The sequence below is a fragment of the Tenebrio molitor genome, chromosome 3, assembly GCF_963966145.1.
Source record: "Tenebrio molitor chromosome 3, icTenMoli1.1, whole genome shotgun sequence".
NCBI lineage: Eukaryota > Metazoa > Arthropoda > Insecta > Coleoptera > Tenebrionidae > Tenebrio > Tenebrio molitor.
This window is the reverse complement of record NC_091048.1, coordinates 27,491,326-27,514,422: the sequence shown is the minus strand read 5'-3', so window position 1 is coordinate 27,514,422 and position 23,097 is coordinate 27,491,326. Positions and strand designations below refer to the sequence as shown.

Below are 23,097 nucleotides of genomic sequence, written 5' to 3'. Positions count from 1 at the left end.
ATGGAGCTGTCACTTTCCGGGTTAATATCGACGGCCCAGATGACGGCGATTTTATTAGCGGAGCGCCGCGTCATCGATCGGCGGTCCGACGAAATCCCGCCGCCGGTTCGATATCGGCGGCGGCGTTTTTGGCCGCCCGCCAAAACCGAGAGGACCGGTGCGGCGCTCCTGACCCACTTCCCGATCGTCCGTCCGACGTTTTTCCGGGGACACTTTCGAGCCCCCGAAACGAGTGGAGATTAGCGGAGGTCCGGTTCGACGGAATTTATCGGCCCCCGGTGTGTTCGGGGCCCCCGACTGGGGACGGATGCAACTTTTTCTCCAGAAGGGGCGGGGCGGATCGAAGTAGACACGCATTTGTTCGGCTAGGAAAAACGCGTGAAAAGAAACGCACCGGAGCGGAAGAGGGAGGTGGGAAATGGTGGATGCGCCGGGACGGGGGTATTGACGAGGTGGATTTCTTTTTTGTTTTGGGAAAAACTAGTCATTTGGAGTTCAGGTGGACGGTCTGAGTCTATTAAAAATGGAGATCTAGGGAATGAGACTCGGAATGCTAAAGAAACTCGTAAAAGGAAACGGATAAGTTATTAGTTCATGAATGAAATAAAACTAAATAGGTCGACCTTTTAAATGTTACACAGGAATGTTCATCCTTTGTCTCGGGGATCTTCGGAATCTCAAAGACGACAAAAGTGCAGCCAAGTTGGATTTAATTCAAAGCTTTATGCTCCTGATGGTTTAAGGGGATTTATTATTGTAATGAAAAATTCATTTATGTCTACGAGTGCTTGGCAGAACTATTATGACGTAGAAAAATTAAAATACGCAAGTTTTTGTCAGTTTTGACAGTTATTCAAAGACAAAAATGTGGAACGGAACGAAGAGGTGACGATTTTTTTTTAAATGGGTGAAGAATCCGAGGACAGAGAAAATGAAGTCTGGAAAGACGAAACATGTTATGAAAGTGGGAATATGAAATATGAGAATTGCTTTAAAAAAACTGGGCTCCCCAGAACTTACTCGAATGAGCCTTTCCCCTCGGAGCGTGAGGGCGTGACGCGTGACGGTTGAAAACTAATTCATTGCTCGGGAATAATATTTAATAATGTATGAGGTGCCCCTAAAGGAGTTTTCACTTAAAAAAATTGAATAGAAAATGAAGGGGTTGAAATAATAAACGCTTTTGGTTTCGAAGGGGCTAAGCAACGAAGAAAAAAGAAAATCTAGTTTGCTAGCATTGGAAAGGGTTTGAATAAGTGGATTTAAATAATGTATTTAATTATTTGCATTATTACAGGAAGTCGATAATATGCAAATTAGTCACAGTCACGTTACATAATTTGCAATTAAAATTAATTTTATATTTGTTTTGCACTCTGTGCAGCTGTACCGGCGTTCTCGGAATAAAAAATAAATTGTCGGAACGGTGGATGCGCCGGGTTGGAATATAATCTGACACTAATGTGATAATAATACTGAAAATAATTTTTGAAATAACACTTTTCGAGTGAAAATGTGCCGTGGATGCAGTTTTTAAAACAAATTTTTCACCAGGTACCACAGTGTATTTTTGCGTAATGAATAAAAAAACATAAACAAAATTTGTGACAACAGATTTTTATTCAAGCCACACAAATTTGCTCATATTTGCAAAATAGCTAATCCGACTTACATCGAAATCAATAGGACTTGAATCCTTATCAGGAGAAATATTTTCCACAAAGAAACATTCCAGTCGGTGGTGTTTTGCAGAGGTTATTGTGCACGAAAAAGTTAATTAATGAACGAGTCATTGAATGCTTTAAGGAAAGAATCAGTCGAATCCTTAGTAAAACAAATATTTTTCACAAAGGATGTTTTTGCAGAAGTTATCGTGAACGAAAAAATTGATGAATTAATGAAGGCTTTAAGAACGAATTAATTAATGCGTGTAAACAGACAAGCAGACAGAAAATTGCGTAGATTTCCAAATCCACTGTTGCCGTTGGCACCAAAATCAATAGAACTGTATAAAAAAATCAAATGGGAGTTGTCGTGAACGAAAGAAAATTCCACAGACAGAGACGTACACACAGCCGCCATGCCGAAACCCACTTTTCTTTACATCTTGAGCAAATGACAATCGCAATTTGATCCTATCTCGTGCACGATTTTTCGAGCCTGTTTCCTTACGGAAGGCGGAAATAAAAATCAGTTAACGATAACTTTGAAACAACAAATTTTAACTTGTTAAATCAGCTTTGATGTTGTTAATGTTTTGAATAATTACGGTGAAAGAAGATTTGGATCATGATGGGATATGTAAATCGGGAAAGAAAGCAAGAAGTTTGCATTCTATTTAATAATTTGAATCCCTGAAGAGTTCCCTTAACACGGGGTATTGTAAATCGGATTGTCAAGACGTCAGTCTCTTAGGAAATCAAGGGACAACTCTCTTATTTGCTCTTTTTTCGAACCGACTATTAGCAAGAATACGATTTCAACAAGATGGTTCAACATCGCATTTTACTTACCATAAGTCTTTCGTATAAAGTATAAATTAGAAATTACTTGATTTCAGTATTGTCCGCAAAATAAGGAAGAAAATAATACTTGGAAAGAAGATGGATCTATTATCAGTGAAAGCTCTAGAATTAAGCTTCTTTTATATGATTGTAAAAAAATAATGGGATTAGAATTAAATAATTTTTGTGAAAACACTGAATTGACAATTTGTATTGCTCGCGTGTAGTGGCTATTACTCACTCGGATGGTTACAGCGTGCGTAACCACTACACGCTAGGTGAGTAATTTACTACATATTTCAAAGCTCTTGTGGCAAATGTATTTTTCCCAACACCTGATTTTTGAATGAACCGATTAAAAATGTGTAATTTGCCGCACGTCCCAATTTCATTAACACCACAACGACTTTCAAGGAGCACCAAATAAAAAAATTCCAAGGACGATTATCTCATTGTGGAGCGGTTGACGGAGCACTTTTGTCATTTTTTGTGATCAAAATTAATTTGTGAGAGTGCCAAGGACATTCTAGCTTTCTCCTTGAATAAAATGATTAATTTCCATCCGCGCGAGGGGTCTGTAAATTAACGAGTTTTAAATCGATTTTTTCAATCCTTTGTAAATCTTCAAAATTGCCCCGATGTAAGTTGTGACACGAATAAAAAAAAATTGATTCTTGGTGGGATTGAAATTGGGGGTGGGGACCCCTACATGCGGGTCAATTATTAACGATGATAAAATTGGCGTGTCCCGTCGAAGGACCCAGGATAATTTACGGCCAGAGCAATCTCATTTAACTGTCTCCGGTCATCGGTAAATTAGTGTTGTCGAGGGACGGCCGTTACGTGTTTCTTTTCTTAAACGTGGAAGTTGTGTCGGAGGGCCGCGGTCAAGATCGCCGTCCCCGTCGATAATCAAATCACGACTTCTCGTCAGTTTTTCGTGTGGCGGCGGCGACGGCCGGGGGCAGCGCAGCTCTCCGCCGTTAATTAATCATCCCGTGATGAGCGTTCGGTGTAGGTAGGAGCGAGTGTGGGGCCCATCTGATCCAATTATAGTTGAAAACGTTGTTAAACTATGTTCAGACGCGGCGAGCGTTAAGGACACGGGTTGGATGGATAACTAAATCGTTTAATTTACATAACCCCACTGTGTCAAGATTATAAAGGATCCGGTTTTAATAAGCGACGCACGCCGCCCTCAATAAAACATCACTCGTGCAAATCGCACAGATATCGGTTGCGGATAATGCCCCGATCGCTGTATCTCACACGTTCGCCACACACAAAGCGTCGGTGGGGGTGGGGGTTGGTTTTTTGTTTTTGGTTTTGTTTTGCGCCGCGAGATAAGGAACGAGAGGAGAACGATACATTTTCATGATTCTTGGCCGAGCGCGATTCAACAATCCATCTATAAATCCATCAAGTGCCCGCGATCCATTAAACGTTTACATATACATAATTCAACGACCGCTTCGTTGACTTGCAGATCGGACAGATAAACGAGGGAGGAGGCGATTGACACGGGGGTGGGAGGGGCGGCGCACGGAAGGGAATTGGAATGATGGAAATAATAAAAAAGTGATAGTCCAGCGGGACGGAGAAGTTCGTTGTTGTGGGTCAGAAAGTGGCGGGAGTTGGGGAGGAAATACACAGGGTAGTTGGGTAAAGTAGGGTTTCTGTTATGATACAGGTGTCATGAGAGATGTTGGATGAGGCAGGAAACCACGGAACAGCTCCTTGTTGGCTCTTCCTGTTTTAATAAGATAATAAGACGCATCTCGTTACTTACACGGTTTTTCTGTCGGATTAAATCCGGCTCTGGGAGTGGCCAAATCGTCCGATTTATTACTATCACATCTCGAAATAGAGACAATAATTAAAATATTGTTGGAATAAATGTATTTGCATTATTTTATTTTATTATTATTATTTCTTCTTTTTTTTGTCCTCTAAATAATATTTCTTATCTGATTTCATTCCATTCTTTTTGTCATGGCTAATTTTGAAATCTTGATCGAGACTGACAAAGTTTTCTGTGGTTTCATTCCAACGCTTTTCTGTTGGGTTGAAATCCGGTCATCGAAATGACCAAATCGTTATATTTATTAATTAATGCTTTCATTATACTCCAAACTATAGACAAAATTGCTCAAAAAAATTAACCTTTGGTTGTATGAAATAATTTTCTTTTGTGTTTTATGACACCATTAATGTCACATGATTTATGATTTTTTTTTCTTTTTAAAGAAAATTTCTTGTAATTTCATGCAAATATTTCTGTAAGGTTGGAAACTGGCAACTGAGGTGGTCAAAAAAGTTACAATTTTCTGAAAAAATGTACTTTAGTGTCATAAAAATATTCATTTTCAGTTTTTCATGACAATAGCACAAAATCTAATTTTTTTTTGACTGATTTCTTATTTTACTCCACCCATCTTGAATATACTGACAACTATATATTTTTGGAGTTTTCAGTAACGGTGATGAACTTTCTTCTTGATTCCATCCAAAGATTTTTCCTGTAGATTAAAATCTGGCGATTGGTGTGGCCAAATTAATCGCACTTTTATATTCCTAAATAATATTCACCTTTGACTTGGTTGAAGCCTCTGTTGTGTTTTTTTTTATTAAAAAATAAACTCTTGACAATTCTTTCCTTAGTTTAAACAAAATTTCTTCACCGATTTTTGTACAATTTTCACCATTTCACTGCATTCGCCATCACTTCCACCACAATTCTTTTCTTGAATTTTTGGCAATGAAATTCCCTGTTGCACAACATTCCAAAATTTTTCAATTGGGTCAAAATCCGGCGATCGCGGTGACAAAGTCATGATAATTATTGTTGAATCACGTTGCTTTGTCTCAAAGTAAAGAAAGATAATTTTAATTGTCTACAAAATCACTCCTGTTTCTTTTTAAATATTTTTTTTTTCAATTTTTTTACATCAGTAAGTAAACTGAAAAAATTAAAATTATTTAGAGGGAATGAATTATGCTTTTGTCAAAGTATTTTTTTTTTAAATTCTGAAATCTCCAAAGTTTTATTCAGGATCTTGAAGACACCAAGGTATTTCTAGTGAGTCAGATCTGGCTGTTGGTGTGGCTGCGTTATCGAATTTATTAAAATCTTGATCTGTGCACAATATACAAAGAAAAAAAACCACAACAAACAATCCCCTCTTCAATAAGACGTTAATTTTTTCCCGGAAGGGATCAAGCTTTATTGTATTTAGTAGATGAAAAGCGTCGTCCTGAGCGCACCATCAATAAACTTTTTCTCAATTCAAATGGCAAAAAATCAACTCGCTTCGCAATAACTCATCACGACAACTACGCCGGGACGATGTCTTTTACTGTTTAACGATGAAGAACACGCTCGACTGTCACTTAATCGAAATTTATTTGAGATTTTTTTTACAGTTGTCGCAAATTATTGTAAATTTTTCTACTAACTTTAAATTATCGCTCGAGAACCTCGAGATAGCCGACTCAGCTACAACTCCGAGGACCGTAACGACCTCGCCACACACATTAAAACTTCCCAATCAATAATAGATAGCGAGGTATCGAAAAATAGTAAAATGCTAGTGGACCCAAGGGGAATCCCCGAAGCACTCCAGAGCCAATATGATAATTAAAATACAACTAGAAATCGTACAATAACTGAACGACGCAGTGTTAAGATAAAAATAGGAAAATTACTGGATGCAGGAATATGAAGAGTGGATTTTTTTTTATTATGAAGTCGTAATTCGACATTTTCATCCGGAAAAATGCGATCTCTCAAGAGATTGAGGCATCTCACAGAATTCAAATTTCCGTCTAGCTAGTCGATGGGATGCTGGGTGTGCACTTCCTGTATTATTCCTCCAAAGCATCGACACTCGTCCTGTTAATGTTCCTTCTAAGCAGGAAGTTTAGTTTGCAAACACACTAAATGAAACACGATAAATGCAAAACAGGCAATAGTTTAATAATATTCGTGTGATAAATTAATCCGGCCTGAATGCCGTGGCACCTTATCTGTGATGAATTAAATCATAATGATCTGTTGAGCAAGATGTATTTCTAAATTCTTAATAATAATTAATAGACTGAAGAAACACAGTTTATGGTCATTGCAGATTGACAATTCAATGAATACTAATAATAATAATGATAATGATAAAATTTTGACATAGAGAACATGAATATAGTAGTTACAAAAATTAATAAGACGAGAACGAAGCCACACTGAAGAGATAGGACCTATACTCTATTCGCTGTAGAAATGTAGATATGGTATACATACGAGTCATAATTTACAAATGATGAATTTAAAGGTGAAAATTTCTTGTGCGTAATAAAAAAAAAGTGATAAATATGAGTCAGTGACAGAGAAGCTTCAATTTGTTAGTTTTTTCCACTTTTAAAAGGAACAAGTTGTAGTTGTTTGTGGCACGTGATGCCTTCGAGGGAACACAATGAATTCTCAGCAGCGTGAGCTCCGGGTTCCGGCGCAGAGCGAGCAAACCGCACCTCTGTTGGCCGATTGTTAAAACAACATTGTATGAGTGCAAGCAAAATAAATTTTGGCGATGCCTTTTAAACGCTTAACGATCGGGAGCCCTGCCCGTGACAAATGGAAGCAGATAGCTGCGCCCCGGGCGAAACAATGATGAATTAAGATGAAACGGGGGCGATAAGCCCCCTCGTGCCACACGTGATAAATGAAGAACGAGCGTCCGAATGACCACGAAAGGTGGAATTTTAAAGCGGCCGCGCTCCTCCTCCAAGACGCCGGCTCGCACCGATTAATCCCGTATGGGGTCCCGCAGGACTAATCTTCAATACGTATTAGATTGCGTCGAAGTCATTGTGGTGCGCGCTGCGCGAACCGGCCATCCGCAAGAAGCGACCGACAATGGGCCCCTAGACGAGACAATGGGCGGGAGCGATACCATCTGTCATAAGGTCCGCACGAGACCGTCTAATCTGATCCGGAGGAAAGGAAGTCAATTTGGAAAGGGAAGATATGGCCGAATATGATGACGGAGTGTCGGCCGCAATTAACCGGAGGAGAAGGGAGGAAAGCAAAGTCCGGGACGGCGGGATTGTAGTCCGGCACGCTCCATTGATCCTAATCTCGGAACGTGAAATAATCAGGCGGGGTTATTTATTTATTCATATTCACGAAACGTTTCCGAAATTTATTTACAAACCCACTTTTTTTTATCGGATCTCGCACAAAATTGCAATGGTTTTATTAAAAACTGCCAGTTGCAAACGCAAAGAGATTTTTTGGGCAACCCTACACTAAAGTAAACGTCATTTTAATTTCTATGTATTAACGTCCTCGAGATTGTCTTGCCTCGGCCGCAAGCGGCCTCCGCGACAATTTTTCTCTCAGTACGTTAAACAATGATTTCGTGGCCTTGATATATTGAACTATTGTGGATTTTTCTGGTGAATAATAATTAAAAAAAATTAAGTACCTAGTGTACGATGTTAGGACGGTACGTGCCTCTATAATAATAATAGAGAAGGTAGTAAATTATCCTGGGAAGGATTAATCGGATCCCTTTAAGAAAGTGACGCGTCAGACGGTCGAGTTATTAGCAAAATTCGGGAGACAATTTGTCAAATAAGTCAATTCGGTCGTCGTCAGTATGACCGAATTTGATGGATTATCGACCACGATTAACCGTCGAAGCACCAAAGAAGAAAGTGTGCACGTCGGCCGTAAATCCTCGATCCGAATAAACTGGAGGATTCTAATCTGGGCACGCTCCATTGCTCCTAATCTTAAATCATTGCCGATGCATTATCTTAAAGAATGGGCGAGATGAGCGCGCGACCACTTTACCGCCTCACGTATTATTTGGCCTGGAACGACTCGCAAAATGTATTTTCGGTGTCGGAGAGGATGCCTTATTCACGATGTAACGGCACTTAGATATATTTCCGCCGCAAATGGCCACCTTAATCTAGATGCAATCGGAATGAAAAGCCGCTCGGAAGCGAGGCACAACCTGAGAACTTTTCACTCAGAAAAAGAACCGCACCGTGCGGAATTTCCACCGTAATTAAGCGACACTCCAGACACCAAATACCAACAGTGATAATGACGATTATCGTTTGTTGCCTCTAATGAAAACATACCAAGCGAAAGATAACAGATACACATAAAAGATACTTAATTGTTGGTTGTGGCATGTGAGCGGCAGCTAAATCTTGTCGGATGTGGTCGTTTGTTAGTTTCATCCACTTGATTTATAAAGGATTCGAGGAGTGTTTGGAAACCACGCCTCATCAGTGAAAAAATAATTTGTTGCGAAAAGGGTTAATTGTTAATTCTAACTATTTGTGGGGATGAAAGACGCAGTGTTTTGATAGATATATCCCTTTTATGGTCACCTGGTATAAAGTGCGAAGGGTGTTGGTCCGCGGCCCCCAAGATTGATAATTCCCGTGTGTGACGTCACCGCAATCCAACAACAGCCGGTTTTTACAGTATCGTGTAATAAATCAAAAGGGGAGCGTTCCGGTTTCCGGAAATCACGTGACATGTGATGGTAGACGAAGGATAAAAAATTGGAAAATCCAAACACTAATCTAATCCACTTTTGACCCAAATGCAATTGCCGTGTAAGCCGGGACCGCGCCATTATCTGCCGACTCCTCGTACGCATCCCCCGGAATAAAAGGGAAGAATCGTCTCCTTTTGAATTATTAGGTGGACGAGTGTTGATTTCCCGTTTAATTCCGGTATTTGTATACTTCTGGGAGGTCTGGTAATGCCCGTGAACAGTGATTTAGTCAGGAAAGCTCTTACGGCGAATGAAAACGTTTTGAAATTCAAATGGGACCCGGTGCCATCGGAAGCCCTAAGATGAATGGAGATTTTACTGCTTGTAACGAACGAAAAAAACCGATTGATTTACATGGGGGGGCCGATGCGATTTTTTGCCCTGAAAAATCGTCCGGTGACATGCGAATTACTTGTTTTGTTGGCTTCAATTCGCCCCGGCCCCCGGAATAATTTATTTCGCGGTAAGTACGACCGGGGGTGGCTTATAAATCACCCGCGTGATACACCTCAGACATGCGAGTGCGCGCCGCCCCCGACAACATTTAAAAAAAGACCGCCACTCGAGTTATGGATCCACCAAATGTGTCGAAGTTGTCGACTGATCTCTCGGTCCTTTGCATCTGAAGAGATAACGTTTTTGGTTAATTTTGTATTCCGGACGGTGCCTCGCAATTACGCTAATGCGTCTCGCGTATACAGAGTGATGCCAAAATGGCACGTGTTGCAATGGAATTGCGTACATCGGGCGGGTGTTAATCTGGACATCGCATAATGGCGCAGTTTTGAATGGAGGAGCGCGATAAATAAAGATTTTACGAGGATTTAAAGGCTCAGCGCGATTCCGCCCCCGCACGACAGATTAAAATTGGGCCAGAAAGACCGCACAAAATGTTGGACGAATCCATCTCGAACGTTCGCCGATATACAATGAAGGTTTCTCATTTATCAGTACTCAACGTGTGCATAAAATACTGCTTTTCTTACAAGTGGGAAGCTTACACGCACGAACGCAGCGCGAGGTCTATTTCCGCGTCGAAACGTGCCAAATCGACTGCACCTGTTTGAAGTGGACCACAAGTAATTCGATTATTGTTAAAGCAAAGCAAAAAAATATTTTTTTATTGTTACGTTCATATCTTCACACATTCCAGCATTTATGTTTATATTTATAAACGTGGCCAAAGTTCATGAAATATTCAACGTTTGTCTGCTTAGACCAAGTAGCTGAGTGAGTCGGAAAGTTTAGTAGTTCTAGGTCCAGATCGGTGTAAAAGTTTCGCTGACACCAACTTATTTATGATATTCTCCGTTGGAGGAAAAGCACAATTTAAAGTGGTAATTGTGCCATCGGTTAATAAAAAATTTCTATAGTACGAGGACGTTGTTGGAATGCTTGATAAGGTAGCTACAATTTTTGCGATTGTCTTTGTCAGCAAAAAAATCGTGACACGTAAATAGTCATGAATCGTGATCGAGCAGAAAGTTTTTTTTTACACGCAATTTAAGAAACAAAGAAGGAAGTCCCGGCGCATCCACCACTTGTCGGAGATGGTGTTGGGAAGGATCCGAAGGAGGCGGCGTCCTGGTCCGACGATAATGAAGCCGGGCCTCGCGAGCCCCAACTTATTAACTTATTCATGATCCCCCTCGACACGCGAGCAAAAGTTGTAATAGTGCCCCCCTCCAACCGCTCCGTGTCCCCTCGCCGCTCGTCTCCCCCTCGCGAAATAGTATAAAATAGAAATGCACCACTTAGCAGAGAAAGCTCCGCTAACCTAAAATATCGTCCCCCACCACTGTGTCTCCTCCCTCTCCGTGCGAGTCCGGCGGTGGGGAGTAGTGACGTAACACGCAGTGCGGAACAAAACACTAGCGTGCGGAGAACCAGTCCGACATCTAGTGTTCCACGGTCGAGATATGAACATTCTAGGTAAGCCGTGACTTGCCACATCCTCGGTCCCTCGAGTGCTTGGTTGGGTCAATTGGTACGACTGAATTTTATCAAAGATTTTTTCGTTTCGTTGTGGTTAATGCTTGATGTTTTTGTTTTCTGTTTTTGTCGGCGAGACTTGTGCATGGATGTGACACTCTCTCTGTGTTTCTCTCTGTGTGTGCCGACTTTATGATTGTCGGAAAAAATTCTGCACGTCGCGGCTCATTAATCTCCCGGTCGGGGGATCGATCCCCCTCGATAACACCGGATTTTTGCGCGACCAGGCCCGGCTGGAAGCTTCTTGTCTTGTCTTGTGTTGGGTGTTGTCGTTGCACGTGGCGCTCGCCCGGAGCGGCGGTGCAAATTAACCGGAGCCGTAATCCGGGGATGAAGGTTGCAAATCAGCCGGATCTCGTCCGCGAAGTTGAACCGGAGCGGCGCTCGGCCGGGCTCGCCTCCAGAAGGAATCCGATTAATTCCGGGGGGCCAACAAACTATTCGGCATCTGCCAATAACTATTCCGGGTGGGGGCGGCGTAAATCCCGGTGCGGTCCGCAATAATTTCGCTCAGTTTCCATTGTTTGGTCCGGGCTAATTAACAGTTTCGATCCTGCAGAAGTAACGCGGCGTAGAATCAATTATTTTCGACTAAACAAGCGGCCCTAATTAAATTTCCCCAGTTTATGTCATCGTTCAGATCTCGGCTCTCTTATGTAATTGAAGTTGTTCCATTGAAGTTTTCGAAGAAACGCGCTTGTCGGGATTAATTCACTTAGGAGTATCGTGAATAGGACACATATACACTCGCATGCCAAGACCTAATTTGATTGTGAGCGCAATTAATCTCGGAGTCGGGAACGAGATTACTCGCCAATCTAATTGTCGACGAGGAGACGAAGCCGCCGCCGCCGCCGCCGCCGCCGCCGATGATGGAAGAAGTGCGGCGGCTCTTCGGTTAGACTGCAACGACCGATCGGGCGACCAGACCGCCCCCGGAACCATCGATCCGGGTGTCGAACACGAGATTACGTCACACGACCCGCATGCATTAACGCCACATCTGCAAACTTGTCAGCACCCACGGATGGATTCCTCCAGATACATGTTTGGTTATGTGATCGCGGTCGCGCGTCAACACGCTTTGAGGGACCGGAAATCGACCCCGGGAGGGCGAAATTCCGGACTGTCCCGGGAAAATGCAACAATTTACGTTGGAGGGGAGGAAGGGTTTTTATATTTTTGGAACACACTTTTTCTGGGTACGATGGGTATAAGAAGCGGAAAAGTTGCTAAAATATTTACCGAGTTACAAAATTTTCATGGTTTTTTGGTGTCTTGTAAAACGCTGACTTCTTTCAAATATTCCATTCTAATGTGCAAGAGTTCTTTTCGTAGAACTTCATTGTTAAGTTTCTTTTCAACTTTTGATTCAGAAGGTTTGATTTCTTCGAGATATTACATTTTTAACAATTTGTGATATGTATTTTAAGAATTGAGGAAATATCTCCTGTTTCGACTTTTTCTATTGGATCGAAATCCGGTGATTAATATGGCTAAAACATTATATTTATGAATCCTAGTATTATTTTCCAAAATAAAATCAAAAATTAAAATTGGCCTAAGAAAACTAAATTTTGGTTTTGCTAAAATATGTACAGTCGCGGACAGAAAAAAGTAGGACAAGTCTTATTAAGATTTTTAGCTAAAATTGAGTGGAGTTAACCGGGCTTACAATGGTAAATAAATAAATATTTTAATTCAATGTTAAGTTTCTTTTCAATTTTTGATTCAGAAATTCAGAAATTAATGTCCAAGTAGAGAGGAAAAATTACGACTGAAGTAAATCAAGGTTTGATTTCTTCGAAATATTCGTAGAGGGATATGGAGGGAGCACTGGCTATGCTGGCAATGTAAAGAAAGCGGCACGTCGCGAGACCTGTGCGGAGACCTTTTATGACGCCTTTTAAAATGACCGCCAGTACTTCGTGAAATTTCGTGACGAGGGTCGTTGGGCATCAGATGCTTCATAGGCGTCGGTGTTCCGTCATTTTACTAGGATTTGCTTTTTTACACGTGAACCGGTTGATGAATTGTCTTTGTATTTTTTCAGTTGTATAACTCTGATCTGTTTTTATTTTGAACTAAATATTTACGGTCGTCTTCCTACAATTCCTACGAAAATTGTCCTCAGAAAAAAGTTAAAGCGACGCCACTGGAAAGATGAAATATCTGCGTTAACTTCGGTTTCGCTCGGCTCATCTGGAGACCTTTTATTAGGTCTACAGAAAAGCGCGGTCGTATCCACTTTTTTGAAGAGTGCTCCCTCCATATCCCTCTACGGAAATATTACATTTTTAACAATTAGTGATATGTATTTTAAGAATTGAGGAAATATCTCATGTCCCGACTTTTTCTATTGGATCGAAATCCGGTGAATAATATGGCCAAAACATTATATTTATGAATCCTAGTATTATTTTCCAAAATAAAATCAAAAATTAAAATTGGCCTAAGAAAACTAAATTTTGGTTTTGCTAAAATATGTACAGTCGCGGACAGAAAAAAGTAGGACAAGTCTTATTAAGATTTTTAGCTAAAATTGAGTAGAGTAAACCGGGCTTACAATGGTAAATAAATAAATATTTTAGTAGTAACCATAGAAAGAGTAAACCGATTTACATTAGCGAAAACACATTGGCCTACTTTTTTCTGTCCGCGACTGTATTTACATTTTCATGACAGTTGTTTGGGATGTTGGGAAACGATAACGTCTTTGAAATTTACTTGTTCGAAATATTCCACTTTATAACAGTTTTTTTAACTTTATTGAGAAAATTCTTCTCGTGGCTGTATTGATATTGTGATGCCGTGAAATATTCAGTAGTAATATCCCGAGTGCTCGCGTGCATTCGACGGTTTGACATGTACGAGGAATATTTTGGTAGATTATTTCTCAAATGAAAAATTAAACTCAGAAAAATGGCTTTGTAAAGACGAAAAAAATCATTATTTAATCTTTTTTTTTTATTTCATCTTTACAGGGTGAAAATGAGTGAAAATAAGCCGGACGGAATTAAAAATGCAACCCACAATTCATTGGGAACGTAAAGCTGGATATTTACCGCGTCCAGATCCACCTTTACGTTCCACATGTATTGTGGGTTGCATTTTTAATTCCATCGGACTCATTTCACTCGTGAAATACCCTGTGTTTAATAGAAAAGTTAAAAGAGATTTGGTTTTCGGAGAACATAACACGAAAAATTTCCTAGGCATTTGATAGCGCTATTACGGAACACCCCTATATTCTAGTCACGACGAAAATGACTAAATTAATAATTGGAATAAAATTTTCCCTTATTCAATATAAAGTAGACATTTTCTTTTTCACATTAGAGTTTAAAAGATGGCATTCTCTTCTTAGTAACTAAAATATTGTTTTGACATCTTCCCTAGTTTTTGACATTTCTTTCCATCAATTTCTGAAATTTTTATTTTTTTTTTTTAATAAAACGAAAACGTAGGTAATGGAAGAAATTATATGTACATCTCCGGAGTGAACTGTCACTTTCTTCTTTGGGTGACTTTCCTCTCTTATCATATAAATGATAACTTTACATAATTTAAACTGTTCTAACTAACACACAGTTAACACAATGAGGATATTTAAATAAAATATATACAAAAACGTTTCTTATCTGAACATTTTCCATTAAATCCATCTTTATACACTTCAGAAAGCAATTATTCATATTTAGACTTAATGAAAAAACTTTGAGGCAGATTATCCCAGCGCCTCCACCATTTTTGTTGCACTCTACACTACTAAATTTTTAATTCCGAACAAAATTAAATTGTCTCCCACACTTGTAAATTTCCTAGTTACGTTAACAAGTTTATCCCGAAAAATCTCATTGCCTTCACCAGTTTTCACCTTCTGATAAAATATTCGTTCAAAATTTCTCTTACTTGAGATTAAAGTAAACGGACGTTGTCGTCGCATTTCAAACCAAGCAAATTGAAAGATTTAAAGCTCCGATACGATTTCTTAGTGAGCATGTTCTGCATGTTCACCAAATTTAGTCCAAGTTGTAGAGAACTCTTGACATTTTTATTTAAGTTTGAAAAGTCACAACTTGATTGATTTACCTTGAAACTCTCCGCAACCATTTATTTATTCCTAAAATTCGAGTGAAATTTCTTGGATCAACCATTACAAATGTTTGTCTTCAGATTTTTTAGTCTTTCTTGTTGTTTATCAAAAAAAAATCCGCACTAATAAAATCATCCTATACAGAAGATTTTAAAATGTGACCTTTGCAATCCTAGAAAATTTACAGCAGAAACTTAAGTTAATTGTATGACAGACAATACTCGTAAATCAATAAAATAATAATTGATTTTTGGTGAACACATTATACGCACTTTGTAACTTTTCAATTTATTTTTTTGGTTAGAAATATTATCTGAACGCTTCAAACTATGAGTGCGAAACAATTGAATTTCACGTTCAATGCAGGAAAAAGACCTGAAGAATTTTGGAAAAAATAGAATTCAAAAGCAGTTAACACGAGTAAGATGTTTAAAATACTTATTTGTATGTCAAGGCAAAAAAGTGCAGCTTTTTCGTCCGAGTCAGAGTTTTCTGTCCGAGGCGCAGCCGAGGCTTGAAACAAGCGAGGACAAAAGGCACTTTTTGGCAGACAGTGCACATTAAATTTCTTAGGCAATTTTTTAGTATGTTTTGCATTTACCTTTTTCAAATTGATAAATTTATTAATACATATTAACATTTTTTTTAATAGTATTTGTTATCAGCTTGCCAACAAAGCTAGAAATTTACTATTTACAATACAATTATTTATTTACATAATTTATCGTGACAGGACAATTATCGGTTTCGTTGATAACTGACTAAACAGAACGCCACGGTCAGCGTCCGAAAAAGAGTTACTTTTCGTCCGCTTGTGAGTACGTAAAATTACCGTTTCCATTAAGGGTGCCTAAAAAAATATTTAATTTGAAATAATGTGCGGAATGGCTTGGGTTCAGGACCAAATCGCAGCGTTCGACTAAAGTCCGGATCGTTTTCTTCGTCATCCGGTTCGATTCTTCGCGGTATTCCGGTCGCGTGTCCCTCGCCGGATTCCTCCGGGATTAAAAACCAATCAAGAGTGACCATAAAGCGCAGCATTCAGTGACGACGTAAAAAGTGCACTCCGGCCCGGCACCAAATGGGGCCGTAATTCGCTTAACGATCGAACAGAGTAAATGGTAACCATTTAACAATGTTGCTGGAGGGGCCGTAAACCGGCCGATATATCCGCTTTAAGTGCGTCGACATAATACAGCTAAGTGGGGCCCCGATATAAAATAAACAATTTTATTTCGTCCCGCGACGAATTAAACTAAAGGCGCTTAATTAGTTCCCGATCGGGGCGGAAAACCGACAAACTGCGTCACCGTAATCATTTCCCGGGAGCCCCGACCCCCCGGCCGCCCCCCAATCCACTTATCGATTTTGCCGAAACAATAAGCCCCACCTGTCATCGAGATACGCTTTTGATTGACGCGATCGGATGGCATGTGTTTTTGAGTGTTTTCATTACGCCAGATTTCACCCTCTCCTCGACCGTTATTATTTTTATTCACCGACCGGATTAACGATAACTCCGGGCCCGTCCTAATTTATGTATCTGGCCGCAAGAGTTCCGGATTAATGTACCGGAACAACAAAAAAATTACGACCCGGCAACAGCGCGAGACCGCGTAATTGGGCGGCGGGGGCGGCGATCTCGCAGGATTTTTTACCGACTCGCGTGCAGATCCTGGAGGGGGCGCTTTCTGTTTTTAATTCGAGTCGATGGTTCCTGATCCTGGAATGAATTCGTCGGTGGTTTTTAGCAGAATCCGGCGCGCCACTCGTTTTTCCGTTCGACTTCTCTTTGTTGCCTTCTAGTGTTTCCTGTGTAAAATGTTAGACAGTGGGCGCATGCTTAGGTGTTATGTGTTAGTGTGCGGAACAACAAATACATTAAAACGCGGAGACGTATCCAATTTCAAAGAGAATGTTTCGTTAAATGAGAATTTTCTGGCGTTATGTGTCGACGCTTTGTAGCAACGGGTCGGGAGGACTAATTGAGAAGTAAACATGTACATCTCTTTGTGGGGAAGGATAATAGCAGTCTCGTTTGCGTTTCTTTTTTCTTCGCCGGGGCTACATTTAATTAATACAATTTACGAGGGCGACGGTGTCCCAGCGCATCCACCATTTTGCTTCGCCTTGCCTTGTGCGTTTTTTTTTGTCATTTCTAAAAACGTCCGCGCGGCTGTTCCGGGAAACTTTAAATTTCCCGAGTGCGATTTTCATTTGAAGCTCTTTGGCGTTCCGGGCGCATCCACCAAATCCAGTCGACGCTGAAGCGACCACTTCACATTTTTATTGAAGTTTGAATTTCCGAAAGCTTGAATAATTCACCGTGCAACGCTTGAGGATTTGTGATTTATGTTTAAAAATTTCAGCTGAATTTTTTTTCAAGAGTTATCCGGTTGCCTCGCCACTTTTCACCCCGATCCTGCTTAACGATCCTTAAATTCTTGTTCTTACTATTCGATTCGTTCCAAAACATGACCGAATTTGCGCATCCACCATTTCTGCAACGCGTTCTAAAATTTTTGTCGCTGGAAATTTTCAATTCCTTAAGGAGCGTTCGTAGGACTCGAGCAGATTTAGGTCAATTTGGATGCATTTCCAAAGCTCGAATAACTTATCCCGACGCGCAGGAGAGATTTGTTTATTTTATTAAATGTCAAGTGGGAAATATTTATCAAAGCGCATCTACCATTTTGATGTATTGCAAACTCCTGCAGAGCTTCGGTCGATTTTTAAAGTTCACTCCACTTCTGAAGGAAATAAACGAAAGATGTCGTCTCAAACAACACTTATTGGTTACTTTGCTGACGCATTTCCTGAAGCAAAGAGTCACTCGACATTTTTATTTGATTCAAAAAATTTTAGATGTTGTCTCGGCACCAATTTTCATCGTGAAAGTTTTCTTTCTCGTGCTTCAAATCAGGGATGTGGTCGATTTCCCTTTTCAACTCTCACGAAACGAAAACCCGAAAATATTTCATTTCTCGCAGTCTCATTTACAGCTCTAGAACAATTTTTCCTTAACTGTCCCGGCACTTTCACCATTTGTGGTCAATTTATTTCGCACAACCAATTTTTTACGTGATCCAAACTTTCGAAAATATTCGTTTAAAATTTCTTTTTAATACCTAAAATTAAGTCGGTTCATTTTCAGTCGTAATTCGAGTCGAGCGACTAACTGAAAGATTTAAATTTCTTGAACATCGTCTCGTTTAAAGCTCAAGTACGATTTCTTAGTTGGCTTTCTCTTCACCAAAATTAGTCCGACTGGCAGAGAACCCTTGACATTTTTATTTAACTCTGAATATTCAGAGCTTAACTGATTTAGGCGACTCAATTTACAATCATTTATTTATTTTAAAATTTAGCGAACATTCATGAACAATCTCTTACAGAATTTTCTCTGATCCGTTAAGATTATCAAACTGAGAAGTTGAAACGCCTTCTGAAATGTTTCATTTAGGACGATTTCTTATTATTTAAGTGAATTTCAAGAAAACCCAAATATCGTACTCAAGAATTTATTTCTAAAAAATTTCCAGAGAAATATATTGTGTCCCGGCGCATCCACCATTTTTCCTATTAGGATTGCGGCTGCCGTTTTATGTGATTTTACGGTTTTTGTGATGGCTTTTTTAAGGTTACACAAAATTTTAGTTTATTTAAAGGCAACAGCAACAAGCAGATTTTTTGTTGTGGAAGGTGAAGAAAAAATGTTGTGTGCAAAGTTGTTGATTTTATGTGGTGTTACTAAAGCGGTGAAAATATATACAGGGTGTCTTAAAATTATCGTATTCCGAGTTTGGGGCTTAGTAGGGAACATCCTGTTGACCAAGTAAAAATGTTTTAAAAAAATGGCTGTGTTTTCCACAGACCCTCATACAGGGTGTCGCAAAATTCGCGAATTCCGAATTCACAGCGTTGTAGGGGATCACTTCAGTAGTCCAAATAGGGAAATTAAAAAAAAAATTGAACGGCAACGTGGCTAGAATAGTATTTTGTCACTGTGGATATGTATTGAATAAAATTAAAGTGCTTATATCTTCTTCAGGAAGAGCGAATATTTTTTTCTCACTTCAGTAGTCCAAATAGGGAAATTAAAAAAAAAATTGAACGGCAACGTGGCTAGAATAGTATTTTGTCACTGTGGATATGTATTGAATAAAATTAAAGTGCTTATATCTTCTTCAGGAAGAGCGAATATTTTTTTCTAAGTATTTTTCGAGCTCCACTGGGTCCTTTCCTACCACGCTCTGAATTCGGAATTCGCGAATTTTGAGACACCCTGTATAATTAGATGAACCTTTTCCCATTAATAAAGCACTTTTCCTTGCTTTTCACGCTCTCTACCCGGTCGTTAACACCAAAAACATTTTCAATGCTTTGGTTTTATGTCACAACGCGGAAATAAATGGAAACATGCTTCTGGTTCATTTTTTTCGGCACGTGTTACAGCCAAAAACAAAACAATTTGTTTTGTCGATCTTTTTTTTAGTCATTTTTACCGTCGTTTTGTTTTAAAAACACAAACCACTTGGACTTATAATTAGTTCATACAATTCGCACCAGATGTCTCACTGTTAATTGGACTTGCCAATAGTGTAGTGAAAATATTTCTCGAAGATCTCTTTCTAACAGTCCTGCCGCGACTCTGAGCAAACAAGTATCCGAAACATTTAAAGTTGTTCGTCTCGTTGAAAACTCCTGTACGATTCCTTCGTCTGCACGTTCGCCAGATTTAAAGCAAGTTGTAAAGAACTCTTGACATTTTTTTCATTATTTGCACTGATTTATCTCGTGACACTGCGCGATCATTTATTTGTATTTAAAATTCAGTTGAAAATTCTTCAACCATTTATTACAGAGTTTTGCGGAATATTCGCTCAAAATTTCTCAGTGTTTCTTAAAGTTTAGCATACCAGTAATCCTGAACGAACATGTAACTGGGAAGTTTAAATCCCTTGAACATTGTTTCATTTAGAGCTGGAATTCGATTTCTTAAATCGTATTTGTCTTTGAATCCAGATTTATTCTAAATTAAAAGAAACAAACAAACTTGCACCAATGCGGTTTCCTTGTTTTAAAGCATATTTCCTAGAGGTTGGCGTACACTTTGTAAAATATGATATACACGGCGTATTTTTAAAATGTGCTGAAATTTTACCTACGAGGTTGTGGGACAACGTAGAAGACTAAAAGCAATTAAAAAACACTGTAGCTCAAAAAATAAAACTTTTTATATATTTTATTTTTTGACATAGAATTTTTTTAATATTTTTTCCGAGTTCTACATAAAGCCAGTAGCTCGTGGTTAAAATTTGGTCACGCATTTCAGTAACACCCTGTATATTTTAAAAATTTTAGAATTTACTCCAAATTATTTTTCAATCCTTAAGATGGCCACGCAAGCAAGCAAATCACTACAAATTATTTTTTTAACATTTTCTCATCTAAAACACAAATCGTTTTGTCGAAAAGTGAATATTTGGGATCCTTTTATTTTTCATATTAAAAATTTCATTTGGTACATATTTTGTATCCCGACGCCTCCACCATTTCTCTCATAACGCAAACTTGCAAATATTCATTAAAGCATTTTTAATACCAAAATTGGAGCCCATTTATCCGAGTAAATACGAGAATTATTCAAATTTCGTGAGTGTCGTCTCGTTTAGAGCTCAAGCTTGGTTTCGTCCCCAAATCTATTAGTGGTAGAGAACCCTCGACGTTTTTATTTAAATTTGAACATCTAGAGCGTGACTGATTCATCTGGAGCCACTTTGCTGCCGTTAATTCACTTTTTAAACGGTGAAATGTCTCTCCGAGATCCCTACCGCTTCTCTAAATATTCCTACTTCTTGGAATCCTGAATGGAGTCCTCTTTCGCCAACTCCCGAACGAGCACATCACCAAAAACTTTAAGTTTCCTGAACATCGTCTCATTTACACTTTCTTGATGAGCTTTCCCGGCGCATCCACCAAACCTATCCCAACTTACTCCACATTTTTATTCAAGTCTGGAACATCTGGGACTAATTCGCCTCGAGACGCCCCACTTATTTATTTGCGAGGGCGTAAATTCTTCGGCGGCGGCGCCGCGTCGGACACCGTTTTTAATTTCGGCCGCCAATAATCCCGGAATTTCATTCGACTATCCGCAATACATCCCGGATAATTTAATTACGGCCCGGAGTTAGCATTCCTCTCCTCGGCGAGCTCCAGAACTTCCAACCTGTCGAGGTCTTGCCAGTCGCCTGGCAACCTTTATGCGTCCGTCACGCACCGACTTCTTCGCGACTTCCATTGTGGCGGTAAGAAAATGCGCCGCCATATAGGGAGGAATCCAGCGACGACTGCGTTCGAAGGTCCTCGTCCTTTTGTCCTTTTGTTCTTGGCGTTGTCAGCGATTTCAATTATATTGGGTTCCCTCTTGAATTTCCGCGCGAACAAGAGATATTCATTATTTCGTATTGATATTTCGTATTGTGCCAGGAAGCGGCGACAATGCTCCAGGCCGCACTATCGGGAATTAATTCCACAACGGGGAAGGTTTTTCCCCGGACTGCTAATCTGCACGCCGGATGCGTTTATCACATTGCGAACAAAGTTTTTGGATGCACGATGCACCGGAAAAACCGCAATTTAGGGCGCGAGTCCTCCAAAAGGACGTGTTGGAAATTTACGCGGTCGGATTATGACGGGAGCAGCAGAAAGTCGCGAACTGTGGAAGCGCGACGGCCTCCCGGGGGACACTTTCGTAATTAAAAAGCGGGAATGATGGCGTCCGTGAAGCGCACTGCATGCAGATAATTAAATCCGGCTCGTCTTGCGCTCGCTAAGTGGATTCCGGGGGACCATATGGTGACAACCGCCGGTAGCAGCTGCACCGATAAAACACGAAATTGAATCGATCGGGTTCATCTCTGGACGAATTAGCACCGGAATTGGAAGGTGCGAGTGGAACTGATCGCCGAGATTTCCGATACGGATCGCAAGCTAATAACAGTCCGGTCCAATTAAAGTTTCGCTTGAGGTAATCCTCAGAGTACAAGAATGTATATGACTGGTCCATTAGGTTCTATTATACCAGAGGAAATTGTTAAAATTATTTCCAACTAAAACTCGGCTTCGCCTCGTGCCTGAAACCTAGTTTTCGCCTGTACTCTAATGTAAAAAAAACTGTTACAATGTGGTGCAAAAAATGAAACAGGATAATAATAATCTCTTTAATGAATATTGTTGTTTGTTACATCAACGCTGGCATATTATTTTGGAACAAACATTTTGTCCAAAACTCCCTCTGCGGAGTTCTAAAAAAGGACGAATATGATTCTAATTGTGTGTTTCTACAGTTTGAGCTCTCTCATTTTACAATTTCATTCATTTGAATAAAATAAAATACCGACTAATGTTATTGTCCACACTAATTAAATTTTACTGGGCCAACCCAGAAACGGTGCAGTAAACGTGTTTTAAAACACCGATAAACAAAACAAACAAAAAATGGAATTGAAAATTTTATGTATGCAGTGTTAAAAATAGAAAATGATCGGAAATTAATTTTGCTTGGCATTAAAAATGTCTTTATGGTGTCTAGACGCAACGTGATTTTTTTTAGAATTGCCAGACAACATCATCATTGTTTTCCAATGAATTTTAACTAGATCGGCACCAAGCTACGGATTTGCAAGTCACGCGAAAGTGGAACATTTCGTGGCGCCCTTTCAAGTCTCAAGTAATAGCTACAAAACGGCCGTTCTGACCAAACCAGACTGCTTTGTACGAATTTTTGCGCTCTACAAAAATATTCTGTTTAATTTCGTTTCATCCAATGTAGTTTTTTTTTATTATGGAGGATCTAAAAATAACTATTGTTCGATACCTCCCTAGAAAGTGAGTCAGTATCTATAGTTGCCAGTGGGTGAAGGTTTCT

The 23,097-nt window shown here is 39.6% G+C and overlaps 1 protein-coding gene and 1 long non-coding RNA gene across 6 annotated transcripts in view; one reads left to right on the top strand and one right to left on the bottom strand.

Moving 5' to 3' along the window:
* The window catches only part of cpx (complexin), a 131,510-nt gene that overhangs the window by 84,102 nt on the left and 24,311 nt on the right, over positions 1 to 23,097 (top strand). The window contains exon 1 of one of the 5 annotated variants that reach the window (XM_069040628.1): positions 10,914 to 11,008. The exons of the other annotated variants lie outside the window; for them this stretch is intronic. Coding sequence (XP_068896729.1) covers positions 10,996 to 11,008 — 13 coding nt within the window. The 5' untranslated portion in view covers positions 10,914 to 10,995. Of the gene's footprint in view, positions 1 to 10,913; positions 11,009 to 23,097 lie in introns of those variants that run through there. 5 annotated transcript variants of the gene reach the window in all.
* LOC138125353 (uncharacterized) overlaps positions 1 to 23,097 on the bottom strand; it is a 55,944-nt gene that overhangs the window by 12,709 nt on the left and 20,138 nt on the right. The window lies entirely within an intron of this gene.